At 44.3% G+C, this 19,985-nt stretch overlaps 1 protein-coding gene across 14 annotated transcripts in view; it reads left to right on the top strand.

Annotated features, from left to right (window-relative positions):
* CSAD (cysteine sulfinic acid decarboxylase) overlaps nucleotides 1–5,040 on the top strand; it is a 34,936-nt gene extending 29,896 nt beyond the window's left edge. For 13 of the 14 annotated variants that reach the window (XM_010349863.3, XM_010349868.3, XM_010349865.3 and 10 more), the window contains 7 exons: nucleotides 613–729; nucleotides 811–875; nucleotides 1,131–1,212; nucleotides 2,312–2,511; nucleotides 2,697–2,748; nucleotides 2,905–2,994; nucleotides 3,930–5,040. In XM_010349863.3, the coding sequence (XP_010348165.3) occupies nucleotides 613–729; nucleotides 811–875; nucleotides 1,131–1,212; nucleotides 2,312–2,511; nucleotides 2,697–2,748; nucleotides 2,905–2,994; nucleotides 3,930–4,103 (780 nt within the window). In that variant the 3' untranslated portion in view covers nucleotides 4,104–5,040. The remainder of the gene's footprint in view (nucleotides 1–612; nucleotides 730–810; nucleotides 876–1,130; nucleotides 1,213–2,311; nucleotides 2,512–2,696; nucleotides 2,749–2,904; nucleotides 2,995–3,929) is intronic. The other variant, XM_074402673.1, reaches the window with a different exon arrangement.
* The last annotated feature ends 14,945 nt before the right edge of the window (nucleotides 5,041–19,985 follow it).

Here is a 19,985-nt window from a genome sequence, read left to right as displayed (position 1 = left end):
GCCTGTTTATTTTTTGAGACAAGAGTTTCTCTGTTGCCCAGGCTGGAATGCAGTGGCACAGTCATAGTTCATTGTAACCTCAAACTCCTGGGCTCAAGCGATCCTCCCACCTCTGCCTCCTGAGTAGCTGGGACTACAGGCATGAGCCACCACACTTGGCTAATTAAAAAAAAAAAAAATTTTTTTTGTTTAGAGATGGGGTCTTGCTTTGTTGCCCAGGATGGTCTTGAACTCTTGGTCTAAGCCAATCCTACTGCCTTGGGCTCCCAAAGTGCTGAAATTATAGGTGTGTGCCATTATGCCTGGCTCAAAATTTTTTCAGTAGCATTTGGATCTTCCAGTAAAACATTAAAGTTTTTTGAGAATATGAGCTTTTTAAATAAAAACATAGGTTCAAAGACCTATGTTCAAAGTCCATCTCTGGAGCTTCTGCTTGGATCTTTGAACGTCGATGTCTCTGCCTGCACGTTAAAAAAGGACGGTAATACATTGTTGTGAGGTTGAAATGGGCTGTTTTGGGCATGCAAACAGCTTAGAGATGGGCCCAGCACCAGGCTCTGAGTAGCTTTTGAGATGACTTTACGTCTTTCTCCCTCTACATTTTGACAACAGGGTGCTGTGCCGTTCCTGGTCAGTGCCACCTGTGGCACCACTGTGCTAGGGGCCTTTGACCCCCTGGAGGCAATTGCTGATGTGTGCCAGCGTCATGGGCTATGGCTGCATGTGGATGTGAGTGGGACTTGGCTTGGCGGGTGCGATGGGGTGGGCTGAGCCAAGGCCAAGGCCCACACTGTTCCTCCTGCTCCACAGGCTGCCTGGGGTGGGAGCGTCCTGCTGTCACAGACACACAGGCATCTCCTGGATGGGATCCAGAGGTGCATATGGTCCCCTTCTTCCCAAATCCCACCCTTCAAACCATTGATCCAGAGAATCATCATGGACTAGGCAGTTTAACATGGCTGGGGAAGGAGACTGATGGGTGGGGGACTGGAGAGAGCATGGATTGGAGCTGGGAGGTCAGACATATCAATTCTTCCTGATGCTGGGTGAGGGCAAGACCAAAGCCCCATTACTAGGGGTCTGGAAAAGGAGGAGGGGCCACTAACCTGCCTTTGCTCTACCCCATCCAGGGCTGACTCTGTGGCCTGGAATCCCCACAAGCTCCTCGCAGCAGGCCTGCAATGCTCTGCACTTCTCCTCCAGGACACCTCGGTGGGTCTGCCTCTGCCCCTGCACCACCGGCCCCACCTCTCTCTCTGGAGTGCTGCCTTCTCTTTTTTTTTTTTTTTTTTTTTTTTTTTTTTTTGAGACGGAGTTTCGCTCTTGTTACCCAGGCTGGAGTGCAATGGCGCAATCTCGGCTCACCGCAACCTCCGCCTCCTGGGCTCAGGCAATTCTCCTGCCTCAGCCTCCTGAGTAGCTGGGATTACAGGCACACGCCACCATGCCCAGCTAATTTTTTTTGTATTTTTATTAGAGACGGGGTTTCACCATGTTGACCAGGATGGTCTCGATCTCTTGACCTCGTGATCCACCCGCCTCAGCCTCCCAAAGTGCTGGGATTACAGGCTTGAGCCACCGGCCTTCTCTTTTTTTTTTCTTTTTCTTTTTTTTTTTTTTTTTGAGACGGAGTTTCGCTCTTGTTACCCAGGCTGGAGTGCAATGGCACGATCTCGGCTCACCGCAACCTCCGCCTCCTGGGTTCAGGCAATTCTCCTGCCTCGGCCTCCTGAGTAGCTGGGATTACAGGCACGCGCCACCATGCCCAGCTAATTTTTGTATTTTTAGTAGAGACGGGGTTTCACCATGTTGACCAGGATGGTCTCGATCTCTCGACCTCGTGATCCACCCGCCTCGGCCTCCCAAAGTGCTGGGATTACAGGCTTGAGCCACCGCGCCCGGCCTAGTGCTGCCTTCTCTATCCCACCTTAGATAAGGTCCAGGCCTTTCTTTATTCTCTTTACCTCATCCCTTCTGAAGCCACATCTCTGCTGCCACCCTTCCCTGTCATAGGCTCCTTTACTCCCCGAGGGTCCTGTCTTCATGCCAAGGGAAAAGTTTCCAGCTTGAAGTTGAAGTCAGAGGTATCCTGGAGTTTCTAGCTTGAAGTTGCTATCAGAGTTTGGGAAGAACACGGAGCATTGGGAGGACACCCAAAGAAAGGAGTTGGAGCCAGCAGGCAGTGGTCCCAGCAGTGCTGCCTGGTTCCAGGGAAAGAACAGGGTGTCGAGCTGAGACCCCCTCAGTGCAGCCCTGGAAAAAAGCCTCAGTGGAGAGGGTAGGGTCTGACAGTCTCCTCACCCCGACACAGAACCTGCTCAAGCGCTGCCATGGGTCCCAGGCCAGCTACCTTTTCCAGCAGGACAAGTTCTACGATGTGGAACTGGACACCGGAGACAAGGTGGTGCAGTGTGGCCGCCGCGTGGACTGTCTGAAGCTGTGGCTCATGTGGAAGGCACAGGGCAGTCAAGGGCTGGAGCGGCGCATTGACCAGGCCTTCGCCCTTGCCCGGTAGGCTGGTAGAGGGTGTGTGTGGGGGTTGTCCCTGTTTCCCTCTCCTGGGTCCACGCCCCTCCCCCTTTCCCGCTCACAGGATTACTTTTCTCTGTCTCTCTGTGGCTCATTCCCCGTGGTCCTCTTCTGTGTCTGGATCTGTTTTTCCTCACGACCTGTGGGTTCTCACTGTCTGTTCACAGGTACCTGGTGGAGGAAATGAAGAAGCGGGAAGGGTTTGAGCTAGTCATGGAGGTAGGACCCCCTTCTCTTTTGCGGCCCCCTGCCCCAGCCCAGCTCTTTTGCAGCCCCCTACCCCCAACCAAAGCACTGGTAGAGGAAAAAGGGCAGGGAGAGGGAAGAGGGTCACCCTTCCTCAGCTCACAGCTTCCTCTTTCCCACTCCTCTCAGCCTGAGTTTGTCAATGTGTGTTTCTGGTTCGTGCCCCCCAGCCTGCGAGGGAAGCAGGATAGTCCAGACTACCACAAAAGGCTGTCGACGGTAGGGGTGCTCTGCTCTGCTTTCTGGTTAGGGAGCGTATGCAGTTTATGCGCTTCTGCCCTCTGCCGGCTGGGAGCGGCATGGCAGGTGCCCTTGATGGTTTCTTGCTCTGAAGCGTGGAAGCCCTCTTTTTCGGTAGGGGTGGGGGTGGGGCTCGGGACGAAGGTATGTTTTTGGGAAATAAGAAGAACGAGGGAGTATTACAGGAGAAGTCAGAGAAGTCACCAGTGTGTCGTACACAGAGCCCTGTGCTGGGAATTGGGCTGAGACCTCTGGCTCAGGACAGATACGAGGCAGAAAGATCATGGAAGAGCCTTATCACCCATGCTGGGGACAGAGCAACCTGGGAAGGCCAGTCCAGAAATGCCACCTACAGGCGAGGAGCTGTGTCATACCCTGCTCCCTAAAGATAGAGTGCTGCCAGGTGCTACAGATGATCTGAAAGGACAAGTGTTCTCACCCTTATAGAGTTCTTGTAAGACAAGAGTTACCTACTTGAAAACAGTGTGTTCAAGGCAATTCTGTAAATGACTTGCTAGATCACAGGGCACAGGTTAATATTATCAAAAATATTACAGGAATTGAGAGAGGGGAGAATAGGGTGTTGACTAAGATGACCAAGGCTTGAAGTTAGACTAAAGCAGTGTTAGGAATCAAGAGAAAGTCAAGATTTGCCAGAAAATGGCCCACAGGACAGATTTCTTGGAGAAAGGAGAAATGGGGAGGAAAGCACGAGATAGAGAAGGCCTAGCAGTTTAGGTATGACAGAAAAGATAAACTGGGGCCAAGGTCAAGGTCAGAGCAATGACTGCTACCTCCAGAAGGTGGCTGGGTGGGAGGGAAAAGTGCCTCTGGGAGCCTGGCAGGCCAAGAAGCCAGCCTACCTGTCAGCCAACCCCAGGCTGCAGCTGGAATCTCTCACCACCCTCCCTTAGGTGGCCCCTGTGCTCAAGGAGCGCATGGTGAAGGAGGGCTCCATGATGATTGGCTACCAGCCCCACGGCACCCGGGGCAACTTCTTCCGTGTGGTTGTGGCCAACCCTGCGCTGACCCGTGCTGATATAGACTTCCTCCTCAACGAGCTGGAGCGGCTAGGCCAGGACCTGTGAGCCTTCTCCTCCTCACTGCTGGCCTTGACATCACCCCTCAGAGTCACTGCATTCCCTCCCAGTACTCTCAAGAACAGCCTTTGAGGCCAGGCGTAGTGGCTCACGCCTGTAATCCCAGCACTTTGGGAGGCCGAGGCAGGTGAATCATTTGAGGTCAGGAGTTGGAGACCAGTCTGGCCAACGTAGTGAAACCCCATCTCTACTAAAAATACAAAAATTACCTGGGTGTGGTGGCGTGCGCCTGTAATCCCAGCTACTCAGGTGGCTGAGACAGGAGAATTGCTTGTGCTCAGGAGGCAGAGGTTGCAGTGAGCTGAGATCACAGCCCTGTATGCCATCCTGGGCAACAGAGTGAAATTCCATCTCAAAATAAAATAAAATAAAATAATAAAATAAAATAAAACATAAAATATAGTAAAATAAAATAAAAAAAGTAAAATAATTAAAAACAACCTTTCTAGGCCACAGTGACCTGCACAATGTTTATATGCTTTGACCTACTAACTCTTCCTCCTAACTAAATATTAGATATTAGGAGAATGTTTAAATAAATTACAGCATATCTATATGATGGAGTGTTATTGTGCCATTAAAATTATGTTTACAAAGATAATTTTTACTAACAAAAAAATAACTTTATGTTGAAAAAGCTGGATACAAGACTTTATATACAGTCACATCTGAGCTGTGTTAAAAAATGCATAGGAAAAGACTGATAAAATGACATGTGGCAAAATGTTAATAGTTTTCCCTGGAATAGGATAAATAGGCAATTTTAAAACAGACTGCTTTAGAAAAACAAAACAAAAAAATAGACTCCTTTACATCTTTTGATCTCCCTTCCTTTCACTGTGTAATGAACATGCATTACATTTGTAATAGGAAAATTATTAATAAAGTTAAAATTCCAAATGCATGCTTTTGGTATGTTTTTGAAATTTATTAACATTCAACCCACCGAGTGCAGTGGCTCACACCTGTAATCCCAGCACTTTGGGAGGCCAAGGCAGGCGGATCACCTGAGGTCAGGAGTTCAAGACCAGCCTGGCCAACATGGTGAAACCCTGTCTCTACTAGTAATACAAAAATTAGCCGGGCATGATGGTGGGTGTCTGTAATCCCAGCTACTTGGAGGCTGAGGTGGGAGAATTGCTTGAACCCAGGTGGCAGAGGTGGCTGTGAACTGAGATCACACCGTTGTACTCCAGCCTGGTTGACAGAGTGAGACTCCGTCTCAAAAAACAAAACATTCAACAAAATAATGGAGAACTTCGAAGAAAAAAAAAAGATGTGGCTGGGTGTGGTGGTTCATGCCTATAATCCTAGCACTTTGTGAAGCTGAGGTGGGAGAATCACTTGAGCCTGGGAGTTTAACACCAGCCTGGACAATACAGCAAGACCCCATCTCTAAAACAATTTTTTTTAAAAAAACATTAGCCAGGCTGGGCGCGGTGGCTCAAGCCTGTAATCCCAGCACTCTGGGAGGCCGAGGCGGGTGGATCACAAGGTCAAGAGATTGAGACCATCCTGGTCAACATGGTGAAACCCCGTCTCTACTAAAAATACAAAAAATTAGCTGGGCATGGTGGTGTGTGCCTGTAATCCCAGCTACTCAGGAGGCTGAGGCAGGAGAATTGCCTGAACCCAGGAGGCGGAGGTTGTGGTGAGCCGAGATCGTGCCATTGCACTCCAGCCTGGGTAACAAGAGTGAAACTCTGTCTCAAAAAAAAAAAAAAAAAAAAAAAACATTAGCCAGACATAATGGTGCACACCTGTGGTCTCAGCTGTTTCAGTGACTGAGGTGGGAAGATTGCCTGGGCCCAGGAGGTTGAGGCTGCAGTGAGCCGTGATTGCATCACTGCATTCCAGCCTGAGTTATAGAGTGAAAATTTGTCTCAAAAAAGTAAAATTAAAAGGCAGTGTAAGCCGGGCGCGGTGGCTCAAGCCTGTAATCCCAGCACTTTGGGAGGCCGAGGCGGGTGGATCACGAGGTCAAGAGATCGAGACCATCCAGGTCAACATGGTGAAACCCCGTCTCTACTAAAATACGAAAAATTAGCTGGGCATGGTGGCGCGTGCCTGTAATCCCAGCTACTCAGGAGGCTGAGGCAGGAGAATTGCCTGAACCCAGGAGGCGGAGGTTGTGGTGAGCTGAGATCGCGCCATTGCACTCCAGCCTGGGTAGCAAGAGCGAAACTCCGTCTCAAAAAAAAAAAAAAAAAAAAAAAAAAAAAGCAGTGTAAGAGAGGAACAACTTTTTTTCCCAAAAATTGAGACAGGGTCTTGCTATCATCAATATAGTCACCCTATAATCAATTTCACTTTGGTGACACTGAAACAAAATGGGCACTGATTGTATCTCGAGACCAGAGCCTTAAGTAATTAACCAATCTTGAAAAATCTTAACATGCACACAAAGACTTTTCTTCTGCAATTTAAACAATAGAAAAGTGAACGATAATGACAACGAACTGTATGTCCCGTGGTTTTGTGACTGTCTTACATAAAAGCATCCATCTATAAAACATTTAAAATCCCAGCTGGTATTGCTTCTCAGTCCCTTTTTGGGAAAGAGACAGCTACACGAGTTATTAAGGACAAGTGGCAAGTCTACCAGAACTTTTTGTTATTTCCAATTCCAAAAAGTATCATTTATGGAAATAGTAACGTGGTCATGTAAAAGTCATCCAAAGTTATTTGAAGAGTTAAATACAGACTGTACAAACCATAGCAAAAGAACATCCAAATCTCTGACACAATGATTGTGACCATTTAGAGAAAAAAAAGCATTTCATAAATTACGAGTAATTCCCCTATAACATTGTTATTATGAATGGTATTTTAATTTCCTCTAATAATAGAATTTTTGAGACCATCAATGTATACTCTTAAAGGATTCTGTGTAGCTGCAAAATGTCTCAACTATAGTTTAAAAAAAAGACGTTAATGGTTGCCAGGGGCTGGAGGTAGGGTGATCCAGGGAATGATGCTAATGGGTATGGGGTTTCTTTTGGGGTTGGTGAAAGTGTTCTAAAATGGATTGTGATGATGGTTGCACAACTCTGAATACACTAAAAATTGCTGAATTTTAAACTTAAGTGCATGAGTTTTGTGGTGTATGAATTATATCTCAATGAAGCTATTTAAAAGAAAAAAAAAGTCTACTTTTCAACTCAAAGCCAGAAAGCAAAAACAAAAATAAAATCTTCAGATTCCTTAAATCATCTCCATTTGAGAAATATTTTAAAGAGAGGCCAGAAGAACAGAACATAAAATCAGTTAATCACCTGTTTTTTTTTTTTTTTTTTTTTTTTTTTTTTTTTCAGCTTCATAAAACAGATACTTCTTTTCCTCCTTTCCAAAAATTCAGCCTCAAAATCTCTGGATTCAATGCTGGCATACTCTATATTTTAGTTATTTATTTTTAAAGTTTCTCTCTCACCCAACTGGAATGTAAGCTCTGAGAGCAAAGAGCTTACATTTTGCTACCTCCCAAAATACTGTCCGGTATTACAAGGTGGGTACGATTGTTGAGTGAATAGTTAATGAGCTCCAGGCACTAGTTGGCTTGCTCTCAGTCACACAGCCATTTTTTTCTTGACGGAGCCTCGCTCTGTTGCCAGGCTGGTGTGCAATGGCGCGATCTCGGCTCACTGCAACCTCCGCCTCTCGCGTTCAAGTGATTCTCCTGCCTCAGCCTCCCAAGTAGCTGGGACTACAGGTGCGCACCACCACGTCCAGCTAATTTTTATATTTTTAGTGGAGACAGGGTTTCACCATGTTGGTCAGGATGTCTCAAGCTCCTGCCCTCGTGATCTGCCTGCCTTGGCCTCCCAAAGTGTTGGGATTACAGGCGTGAGCCAGTGGGCCCGACCCCAATCACAGAACTTTAAAAATAAAATAAAATAAATAAAATAGAGACAGGGTCTCGCTATGTTGCCCAGGCGTGTCTCAAACTCCTGGGCTCAAAGCAATCCTCCAGCCTCAACCCTCCAAAGGGCCGGGATTCCAGGCATGAGCTGCCGCACCCAACCAGTCACACAACTTTTAAGTCACCACTCAGACCATCTTATCTGGCTCTTAACCGTGGATCTGACCAGCTTCTGTTGACAGGTATATCTAATTCATAGGTGTGTGTGTTAGAACGGTACACCCTAATAGCCTTTTTTTTTTTTTTTAAAGTTTCTTTCTTCTTTTTTTTTTTTGTTTCCTAATGACCTTAATAGCCTAACCTTAGTGGCATAAATTATTAACCCTATGCTGTGAATCTACTACTTGCAGAAAGGTCGAGGACATTCCCAGGGTTCGTCACCCATCTTGCCCTTGGCCTGGGGAAATAATATTTTCCTCAATAGGAAAATAAAGGCATTGGAATTGCCTGAGTGGGTTGCAATGTGGGTTTTTTGTTGTCGTTTGGTTTTGGTTTTGGAAAGAGCAAAAGAATCAAAGTATCCTAGACTCTAGGACCTAGGGACCAGCCTCCCCTTGGCTGGGGAAGGAAGATGGTGCCCTTCACAGGGAGGAAGGCCAGGCCTGGGAAGGTAAGAAGCTGGATGGCGTACCTATGATGTCATGGCAGCTCTCTGAGGTTGAGAGTAAGAACCCTTTAAAGAAAGTAGATAAAAAAGAACAAGTTACAGTCAGAATTTGACTGGACACTTGGAACTGTCTTTATATATCCTGGTCCTCGTTTGGCTGTTTTTCTTGTTTATATGCCTTTTAAAAACCTTTTTTATAGTATCCTTCAGTAGCTTAGCTGGTACCTCAGAGGACTATAGTCAAAAGCTTTTTATTTTGAAATGATTTCAAACTTATAGACAAGTTGGATTCTTGTAATTATTCTTAGTTACAGAGACCTCTCTTTACCCAGATTTATCCATTTCTCACATTTTGACAAATTTGCTTTGTTATTCTCTCTCTAAATGGATTGGACTCATTTTTTGGAATCAGTTGAGAGTCTGTGCATATATTACGACCCTTTATCTCTTCATACTATAATGCATATTTCTCAACAACAAGAATATTCTCTTAAATAATCATGGTACAGGCTAGGCAATGTGGCTCACACCTGCAATCCCAGCGCTTTGAGAGGCTGAGGCGGGAGTATCCGTGGATGCCAGGAATTCAAAATCAGCCTGGACAACACAGCAAGATCCTGTTTCTAAAAAATAAAAAATAAAAAATAAATTAGCCAAGCATGTTGGCATGCTCCTATAGTCCCAGCTACTCGGGAGGCTGAGGTGGGAAGATTGCTTGAGGCCTATGAGTTTGAAGCTGCAGTGAGCTGTTATTGAGCCACTGCATTCTATCGGCAACAGAGCAAGACCCTGTCTCTAAAATAATATATATATATATATATATATATATATATATATATATATATGTACTATGGGAAGCAGGAAAGTTCCTTTTTAAAGTTTTCTTTCTTGTTAAAGGATAAATGTGCTAATAACTTTGTTAAGCCTTATCCTATGTAGCTGTTAGACATTCCATGCTTATAGGCATGTAGTACATTCTATGTCCTTGTACTTTGACCAAGATCTCTGTGCTGGACGTGCTCACAGGCATGTCCCAGCTCTCCATTGCTTTTACCTGTTTAGAAAAGTCTTAAGTTGTTAGCCAACTGGGTTTTAGTTTAGATTGTGAGATCTGGTTCCAGCCAACGGAGATCAGACACAGCAGTAAGGACAACCCCAAATGCATAAGGAATAAATTTGTCTTTCTTTATACACTGTACTCTTGTGGCAAGATAGCTATCAAGAGCTCCCTTCCTGCAGTCCAGGAAGTAAAAATTTCATTGCTGAAAGATGCTTTGTCTCAGGGCTAATTTTTCTTTGTGCCACCGAGCATCTATTTCCAATAGTACAATGATCAAATACAGGAAATTTAACATTGACACTATACAATTCATATTCCACAACTGTCAGTTGTCCCAGTAACACCCTTGATGACATTTCCCCTCCAGTACAAGGCCCTTCAGGATCACAGATTGCATTTTGTTGTCATGTTCCTTGTCTCCTTCAATCTAAAATGGTTCCTCAGCCTTTCTTCGTCATTAATGACACTGACATTAAAAAAAATACAGGCCAGCTATTTTATAGAACGTTCATCAGTATGTGTTTTCCTGGTGTTTCCTCATGACTGGGTTCAGTTTATGCATCTGACCTGAAATACTACATAAATTGTGTTACGTTCTTTGAAGGGGAAGCCCAACCAAGCCCTGCAATATCTACCTGTTCCTTCCTGGTGATATTAATTTAATCAAGGGCAAACTTGCTCATGATGTCTGGTTTCTCCATGATATACAGTTAACTATTTTGTAACCTGTGACCTTGTAACAATTTGTAAACAATCCGTGGTGAGATGCTTTGACATCATGCAGACAACCCTGCTGCGCTTCCCACTTTTTCTACCTAGACTTAATGTTGAGGTAAGAGACTTGATTCCAGAGGCAGGGCTTGGACGCTGGACCAAATTGAACACTAGCTTAAACAGGGATGGGGTGGAAGCAGCTTTCCATAAGACACGCCTCAGGTGTGCTATGTCAGTTTACCATTGCCATGGTAACACCTAGGATTATTTACTACCCTTTTCCATGGCAATGACCTGATGACCCAAAAGCTACTACCAATTCCCTAGACATTTCTGCATAAACCACTCCTTAATCTACATGTAATTAAAAGTAGGTGTCAGCCGGGCACGGTGGCTCAAGCCTGTAATCCCAGCACTTTGGGAGGCCGAGGCGGGTGGATCACGAGGTCGAGAGATCAAGACCATCCTGGTCAACAGGGTGAAACCCCGTCTCTACTAAAAATACAAAAAACTAGCTGGGCGTGGTGGTGCGTGCCTGTAATCCCAGCTGCTCAGGAGGCTGAGGCAGGAGAATTGCCTGAACCCAGAAGGCGGAGGTTGCGGTGAGCCGAGATCGCGCCATTGCACTCCAGCCTGGGTAACAAGAGCGAAACTCTGTCTCAAAAAAAAAAAAAAAAAAAGTAGGTGTCAATATGACTGCAAAGCTGCCCTGAGCTGCTACTCTCAGCACACTGCTGATGGCGTGTCCCTGCTCTGCAGGAGCAGTCACAGAGCTGTAACACTGCCCCTTCAATAAGGCTGTTTTTCTTCTATCCTACCACCAGCTTGCCCTCTTTCCTGGGTGAAGCCATGAACCCTCATGGGCTAAGCCTCACTGTGGTGCTTGCCTGCCTTGCATTAGTATCCATTCAGGATTTTGCCCTAGCCAATTATTTATTTGTTTATTTGTTTATGGAGACAGAGTCTCTCTCTGTCACCCAGGGTGGAGTGCAGTGGCTCAGTCTCAGCTCGCTGGAAGCTCTACCTCCTAGGCGTGAGTGATTTTCCTGCATCAGCCTCCCAAGTAGCTGGGACTACAGGCATCGCCACCATGCCCAGCTTTTTTTTTTTTTTTTTTTTTTCCTGAGATGGAGTCTCACTCTGTCACCTAGGCCGGAGTGCAGTGGGATGATCTTGGCTCACTGCAACCTCTGTCTCCTGGGTTCAAGCGATTCTCCTGCCTCAGCCTCCCAAGTAGCTGGGATTACAGGCACCCACCACCACGCCTGGCTAATTTTTGTACTTTTAGCAGAGTTGGAGTTTCCCCATGTTAGCCAGCCTGCTCTTGAACTCCTGACCTCAAATGATCCACCCGCCTTGGCCTCCCAAAGTGCAGGCATTACAGGCGTGAGCCATCTCACCTGGCCAACGTTGCTTCTTTTTTTCTTTTTCTTTTTTTTGCGGCACTGCCTTATTTGCTGGCACAACAAAAATGTTTCAGGCTAATCTTTCTCCTTGTGCGCCCCACTCTTGAGTTCAACCAGGTCTTCAGAAAGCTCTGGGTCCTTTTAGTGGAGAACAGTATTTCGAGAACACAATCTAGGCACCAGATATTCAGTACCTTCAAATTTTTTTTTTTTTTTTTTTTTTTTTGAGACGGAGTTTCGCTCTCGTTACCCAGGCTGGAGTGCAATGGCGCGATCTCGGCTCACCGCAACCTCCGCCTCCTGGGCTCAGGCAATTCTCCTGCCTCAGCCTCCTGAGTAGCTGGGATTACAGGCACGCACCACCATGCCCAGCTAACTTTTTGTATTTTTTTTAGTAGAGACGGGGTTTCACCTTGTTGACCAGGATGGTCTCGATCTCTCGACCTCGTGATCCACCCGCCTCGGCCTCCCAAAGTGCTGGGATTACAGGCTTGAGCCACCGCGCCCGGCCAGTACCTTCAAATTTTAAACTAACATCCTTCTGGAACTCCCAACCCCTCATAGCTACGCTAAGGGAAATGCTGGGCCAGAGCCTAAAGAGGAGGAAGTGATGTTCTTCTGGGACTGGAAGAGGAATAGCAGGGAATGTGGTTGGTAAGTGGTGGCTGGGGTGGGGTGGGGCGCAGGGAATGAGTCACAGAGTTGTAGTGCCTGATTAACCCACCCTCCTTTCTAGAGAGTTTTTAAATGTTAAGTGGAGGAACATGGAGATTGGGTTTTGTATAAAGATGGCAGAGTTTTCACAACCCCTGATTTAGCGTTAGCATTACAAGTTTCATAGAATTACGGCCGGTGGAGCTGCCAGCCGGCACAAGTACTCCTCTGGTATGATATTGGCCCTTAGGCAAGTTTTCAGCCCGTCGTTTACAAGTAAGGCAGCTGAGGCTGGACAAAGCTATGGTGCTTGACAAGATCACAGAAGTGTCTGCTTCTTAAGCAAGAGATGTATTTTATTCCAAAGAGGAAAATGATTTGTTTGTATAAACCACCATATCCTGGCCAGACGCAGTGGCTCATGTCTGTAATCCCAGCACTTGGGGAAGCCGAGAAGGGGATCACTTGAAGCCAGGAGTTCGAAACCAGCCTGGCCCATATGGTCAAACTCTGTCTCTACTAAAAATACAAAAATTAGCCTAGATCACGCCACTGTGCTCCATCCTGGATGGCAAAACAAAACAAACCAAGACAAAACACTCAAACACCACTTGTGGTTTTTTTTTTTGGAGAAAAGGTCTTGTTTCGTTACCCTGGCTGGAGTGCAGTGACATGGTCATAGCCCACTGCTGCCTCCAACTCCTGGGCTCAAGCGATTCTCCTACCTCAACCTCACAAGTAGGACTACAGCTGAATGCTACCAGGTGCAGCTAACATTTCTTTCTTTCATCCCAACATAGACAATGATTTTGTACTTCCTTTTCTAGGCGATTTTTGTCAGCTCTTCAGATCCAGTTTCCACATGTTACAGGGGTCCAGTCAGTCTGATGACCCACTTTTGAAAATATTCCTGGAATTTACTTTCAGCAAATTCTCCGGTGCCAACATAATTAGCCTGCAAACTTCCTTAATTAGTAGCATGTTATTTTTAGCTTTTCTTGTAACAACATACATTTTAAAGTTAGCTCAGGAGTTGAAGTGTTTTTTAATGTCAAATGGAGGTGGTTTGGGTGCTGTTCCTGTCTGCCCATGTAGATAGAGGTGAGGATTATATACACCAGGTAGCAACACTGGGATTTTCTCTGGGGGAAGATTTTAAACTACAAATTCACTTTCTTTAATAAATAATGGCTATTCAGGACTGTTTCTTCTTGAGTAAACTTTGGTAGTTTTTGTCTGTTAAGAAATTTGTTTTGGCAGCCAGGCATGGTGGCTCACGCCTGTAATCCCAGCACTTTGGGAGGCTAAGGTGGGTGGATTGCTTTGAGCTCAGGCATTTGAGATCAGCCTGGGCAACACGGTGAAACAACATCTCTACAAAAAAAGAAAAAAAAAAATTAGCTGGGCTTTGGTGGTTTATGCCTGTAATCCCAGCTACATGAGAGGCTGAGGCTAGAGAATCACTTGAGCCCAGGAAACAGAGGTTGCAGTGAGCTGAAGTCATGCCACTGCACTCCAGCCTAGGTGACAGATTGAGACCCTGTTTAAAAAAAAAAAAAGAAATTTGTCTTTGGCACACTGCTTATGAGGTAGCCCTGTTCCACAAGAAGCAGTTAAAAAAAAAGTCTGTTTCTTTTTTTTTCTTTTTTTTTTTGAGATAGGTTCTCACTCTGTCTCCCAGGCTGGTCTCGAGCTCCTGGGCTCAGGTGATCCTTCCACCTCAGCTTTCTGAGAGTAGCTGAGACTACAAAAACATGCTGTCATGTCTGGCTAATTTTTTTTTCTTTTTTTTCTTTTTTTGTAGAAATGGGATCTCACTTTGTTGCCCAGGCTGGTCTCGAACTTCTGGCCTTAAGCAATTCTCCTGCTTCACTCTCCCAAGAGCTAAGATTTTAGGTGTGAGCACCAAACCTGGCCAGAAATTTGTCTATTTTATCTAAGTTTCAGGATTTATTGACATAAACTTGTTTCCTTATTATCCTTGTAGTACTAAAGAATCGGTATTGTCAGTTTTTTCATTCCTGATATTATTTGTGTTTTCTCTCTGGTTTTTCTATTCATTTTAGTGCAAGGTTTATTGCTGTGTTGGTTGGTTTTTCTCTTTTTTTTTTTTTTTTCATGGAGTCTTGCTCTGTAGCCCAGGCTGGAGTGCAATGGCCTGATCTTATCTCACTGCAACCTCTGCCTCCTGGGTTCAAGCTGTTCCCCTGCTTCAGCCTCCCAAGTAGCTGGGACCACAGACAAGTGCGACCACACCAGGCTAATTTTTATATTTTGTTTTAGTAGAGATGGGATTTCACTGTATTGTCCAGGTCTGTCTTGAACTTCTGACCTCAAGTGATCTGCCCTCCTTGGCCTTCCAAAGTGCTGTGACTACAGACATGAGCCAGTGTCCCTGGCCTGGAATGGTGTTTTGCTATGTTGGCCAGGCTGGGTTCAAATGAACCTCCTACCTTAGCTTTGCAAAGTGCTGGAATTAGGGACGTGAGCCCCCATGCCTGGCCTGTGATAGTTGATGTTATATTTCAGCTGGTCTAGGTTAGGGAGCTGGTAGACATTATTTCTGGGTGTGCCTGCGAGGCTGTCTCTAGGCTGTCTCTAGAAGAGCTTGCATTTGAATTAGTGGCCTGAGGAAAGAAAATCCGTCCTCATCAGTGGGGACAGGTATCATCCAATCACTGAGGGCTCCAAAGAACCGAAAGGTGAAAAAAGGGCACGTTCTCTCTCTTCTTTAGCTGGGACATCAATCTTATGCCCGTGGCACTCACCTGAGGACACTGGAGGTCCTGGTTCTCAGGCCTTTGGACTCTGGGGTGACACCATTCCCTGCCCTGGTTCTCAGGCCTTTGGCCTCAGACTCGGAGCTTTGCCACTGCTGCCCTAGTTCTCATGCCCTTGGACTCTGATCGAATAACACCCCTAGCTTTCCGGATTCTCCAGCTTACAGATGGCATATCACGGGAATTCTTGACCTCCGTAATGTGCAAGCCAATTCCCATGATAATCTCTTACATATTTACACATATCCTAATGGGCTCTGTTTCTCTGGAGAATCCTGACTAATACAATTGCAACTGATCTCAAAGAACCAGCCTTGGTTTCACTGAGTATTTTTATTATTGTCTAAGTAATTGATTTCTGCTTTAATCTACTATTTCCTTCATTCTGCTTGAGTGTAATTTTCTCTTCTTTTCTAGTTTGTTAAGGTGGAAGCTAATTTATTTGTATTTTTTTTGTAGAGACGGGGTTTCACCATGTTGGCCAGGATGGTCTTGATCTCCTGACCTCGAGATCTGCCCTCCTCAGCCTCCCAAAGTGCTGTGATTACAGGTGTGAAACACCGTGCCCGGCCGTTGACTTCTAATTTAAACTATTTTGGTCAGAAAACATACTTTGTATCATTTGCATCCTTTTACATTTATTGAGATGTGTCTTATTGCCCAGAATGTGTTATCAAATAGGAATATGACATGAAAATTAGATAAAGACATTTCAAGAAAACTACAGACCAATATCTACAATGATACAGATACAAAAATCCTTAAAATAACTGTCACAAATTAGATCTAACAGTATAGAAAAACACACCTCAAAACTAAGTGGAGTTTATCCTAGGAATTCAATGTTGGTTTAATTTTCTCTATTTTTTCAAAAATTAATTAATGTAATTCAACATATTGTAAGTCAAAGAAAGTGACTAAGGTGAGTCTCAATTATTTAAGTGACTAAGGTGAGCCAAGGTTAAGGACACACCCTGAAAAAAGAATACAGAACCACAGGAAAAATCTGTGGTCTGTCCTTTTTTCTGAAGACAGTCTGGGGAATCTCAATTTTTTTTTTTTTTTTTTGAGATGGAGTCTTGCTCTGTCACTCAGGCTGGAGTGCAGTGGTGTGATCTCTATTCACCGCAACCTCCATCTCCCAGGTTCAAGTGATTCTCCTGCCTCAACCTCCCAACACATTGGGAGGCGGAAGTGGGTGGATCGCTTGACCCCAGGAGTTTAAGACCAGCCTGGGCAGTCTTAGTGAGAGGCTCCCAAGTAGCTGGGGTTACAGGTATGCACCACCATATCTGGCTAACTTTTTTGTATTTTTAGTAGAGACGGGGTTTCACCATGTTGGCCAGGGTGGTTTCGAACTCCTGACCTCAAGTGATCCACCCGCCTCGGCTTCCCAAAGTGCTAGGATTACAGGCATGAGCCACCCTGCCTGGCTGGGGATCTCAATAGTTATTTATTTATTATTATTATTACTCTGAGACAGAGTCTTGCTCTGTCACCCAGGCTGGAGTGCAGTGGCATAATCTCAGCTCACTGCAACCTCTGCCTTCTGGGTTCAAGCTATTCTCCTACCTCAGCCCCCTGAGTAGCTGGGACCACAGGTGCACACCACCATGGCAGGCTAATTTTTGTCTTACTAGTAGATGAAATAGACAAATTCCTAGAAAACCACAAACTACTGAAATTGATTCAAGAAGAAATATAAATTCTGAATAGACCTATAATAAAAAGAGGAAGAGAAATTGGATTAGTAATTTAAAAGCATTTAACAAAGAAAAGTGAAAGCTTTAATGGTGAATTCCACAAAACATTAAAGACTTAACACCAATTCTTCACAAATTCTTCCAAAAAACAGAAGAGAGAATACTTCTAAACTCATTCTATGAGGGCAGTATTAATCCTAATACCAAAACCAGCCAACACATTAGAAGAAAACTATATAACAATATGTCCTATGAATTTAGATGCAAAAATCCTGAACTAGCAAACCAATTCAGCAACATATAAAAAGGGTTATATACCATGACAAAGTAGGTTTTGTCTCAGAAATGCAAGGTTGGTTTGACATCCAAAATCAATTAATGTATTATGCCATATCAATAGACTAGAGGACCAAACCCACATTTCATTGCGGTCTATTGATGATCTCAATACACACAGAAAAATCATTTGACAAAAGCCAACGCTCCTTGATTAAAGAAAAAAACTCAACAAATTAGTTATTGAGGGGGATTTTTCTCAACCTTATAAAGGGTAGCTGCAAAAAACCCCTGCTAATGTCACACCTAATGGTGAAAGTCTAAATGTTTTCCCTCTGAGATCAGGAACAAGACAAGAATGTCCACTCTCCCTACTTTTATTCAACACTGTACCGCAGATTCTGTCCAGGGCAATTAGGTAAGAAAATGAAGTTTATTTCATATTTAGCTGGGTGCATGGGCTCCCATCTGGAATTCCAGCACTTTGGGAGGTGGAAGCAGGTGAATCACTTGAGCCCAGGAGTTTAATACCAGGCTAGGCAACGTAGTGAGACTTTGTCTCTATTTTTTTTTCCCCGAGATGGAGTCTTGCACTGTCACCCAGGCTGGAGTGCAGTGGCATGATCTCTGCTCACTGCAACCTTTGCCTCCCAGATTCAAGTAATTCTTCTGCCTCAGCCTCCTGAGTAGCTGGGATTATAGGTGCCCACCACCATGCCTGGCTAATTTTTTGCATTTTTAGTAGAGATGGGGTTTCATCATGTTGGTTAGGCTGGTCTCAAACACCTGACCTCATGATCCACTTGCTTCGGCCTCCCAAAGTGCTGGGATTACAGGTGTGTGCCACCATGCCTGGCCTGTCTCTGTTTTTTAATAAATAAATAAATAACAGATCAACATACAAATCAGTTGTGTTTCTATACATTAAAATGAACAATCTAAGAATGAAATGTGTAAAATAATTTTATTTACAAGAACATCAAAAATAATAAAATAGGAAGCAGTTTAATAAAACAAGTGTAGAATGTATACTCTGAAAGCTACAACACATTGTGGAAAGAAACTAAAGAAGATCTAAGTAAATGGAAAGACATTTCAGGTTAGTGGATCTACAGATTGAACACAATCTCTATCATCACCCCCGTTGGCTTCTTTGCAGAAACTGACAAGCTAATTCAAAATTCATACGGAAATGCAAGAAACCCATAATAGCCAGAACAATCTTGAAAGAAAAGAACAAACCTGGAAAACTCATACTTCCCGATTTCAAAACGCACTACAAAACTACAGAAATTTCAAGACAGTATAGTCTACGGGATATACATGTATATCAATGGAATAAAACTGAGAATCTAGAAATAAGCCCTCATATTGAGTCACTTGACTTTCAACAAGAATGTCAGGACAGTCGGGCATGGTGGCTTACGCCTGTAATCCCAGCACTTTGGGAGGCCAGACAGGAGGATAGCTTGAGTTCAGGAGTTTGAGATCAGCTTGAGCAACATGGTGAGACCTTGTCTCTACAAAAAAATTAGCCAGGCATAGTGGCACATGCCTGTAGTTCTAGCTACTTGGGAAGCTGAGGTGGAAGGATCACCTGAGCCCAGGAAGTTGAGGCTACAGTGAGCCGTGATCGCGCCACTGCAGCCTGGGTGACATAATGAGATGCCGTCTCTATAAAAAAAAATAAAAAAAATTTTAAAAAAGTTAAGTGAAATAAAATAAAATTAAAAAAAAGACTCCAAGACAATTCACTGGAGAAAGAATAGTCCTTTTAACAAAAGTTGCTGGGACAACTTTATATGTAAAAAAATTTACATATAAAAGAATGTATTTTTTTTTTCTCGTATCATACTTAAGAGCTAAAACCATAAAACTCTTAGAAGAAAATATAGGAATAGATCTTTGTGAGCCTGGGTTAGGTTAGATATGGCACTGAAAGCACAAGCAACGAAAGAAAAAATAGGTAAACTGGAGAGCATCAAAATGAAAAACTTTTGCACTTCAAAGGATACCATCAAGAAAGTGAAACGACAATCTATAGAATGAAAGAGAATATTCGTAATTCATTTATCTGATAAGGGACTTATATAAAGAATATATAAACAACTCTTACAAATCAATAATATAAAGACAAATAATCCAATTTAAAAGTTGGCTAAGGATCTGAATAGACATTTCTCCAAAGAAGATATACAAATGGTCAGTCAGCACAAGACAAATGCTCAACACCGTTAGTCATCAGGGAAATGCAAATCAAAACCGCAGGAGACCCCACTTCACATGGAGACGGCTGTAACCAGAAAGAGAGAAGAACCAAGCGTTGGTGAGTGTGCGGGCAGCTGGAACCCTCATACGCGGCCGGTGGGCTCAGCAACTGCTGCAGCCGCTTTGGAAAACAGTCTAGCAGTTCCTCAAATGATTAAATGTAGAGTTACCATATGACCCAGTAATTCTACTTCCAGGTATATAACCAAGAGAAGTAAAAAAAAAAAAAACTTGTTGATGCAAAGAGTTGTACACAGACATCATAGCGGCTTTATTCAGAATAGCCAAAAACGTGGAAAAAACTCAATTCTGTCACTGGTGAATGGGTATATCCATACAATGGAAAATAATTTGACAATAAGCAGGCACATCCAGGCACCTGGGAGTTGATTTAAAAAAAGAAATAAAGGACCAGGTGCGGTGGCTCACGCCTGCAGTCCTAACACTCTGGAAGGTGGAGGCAGCAAATTGCTTGGCTGGGAC

Source organism: Saimiri boliviensis, chromosome 7, assembly GCF_048565385.1.
Source record: "Saimiri boliviensis isolate mSaiBol1 chromosome 7, mSaiBol1.pri, whole genome shotgun sequence".
NCBI classification, from domain to species: Eukaryota; Metazoa; Chordata; class Mammalia; order Primates; family Cebidae; genus Saimiri; species Saimiri boliviensis.
Note: the sequence above shows the minus strand (reverse complement) of the source record. Positions and strands in the feature narration are given on the sequence as shown.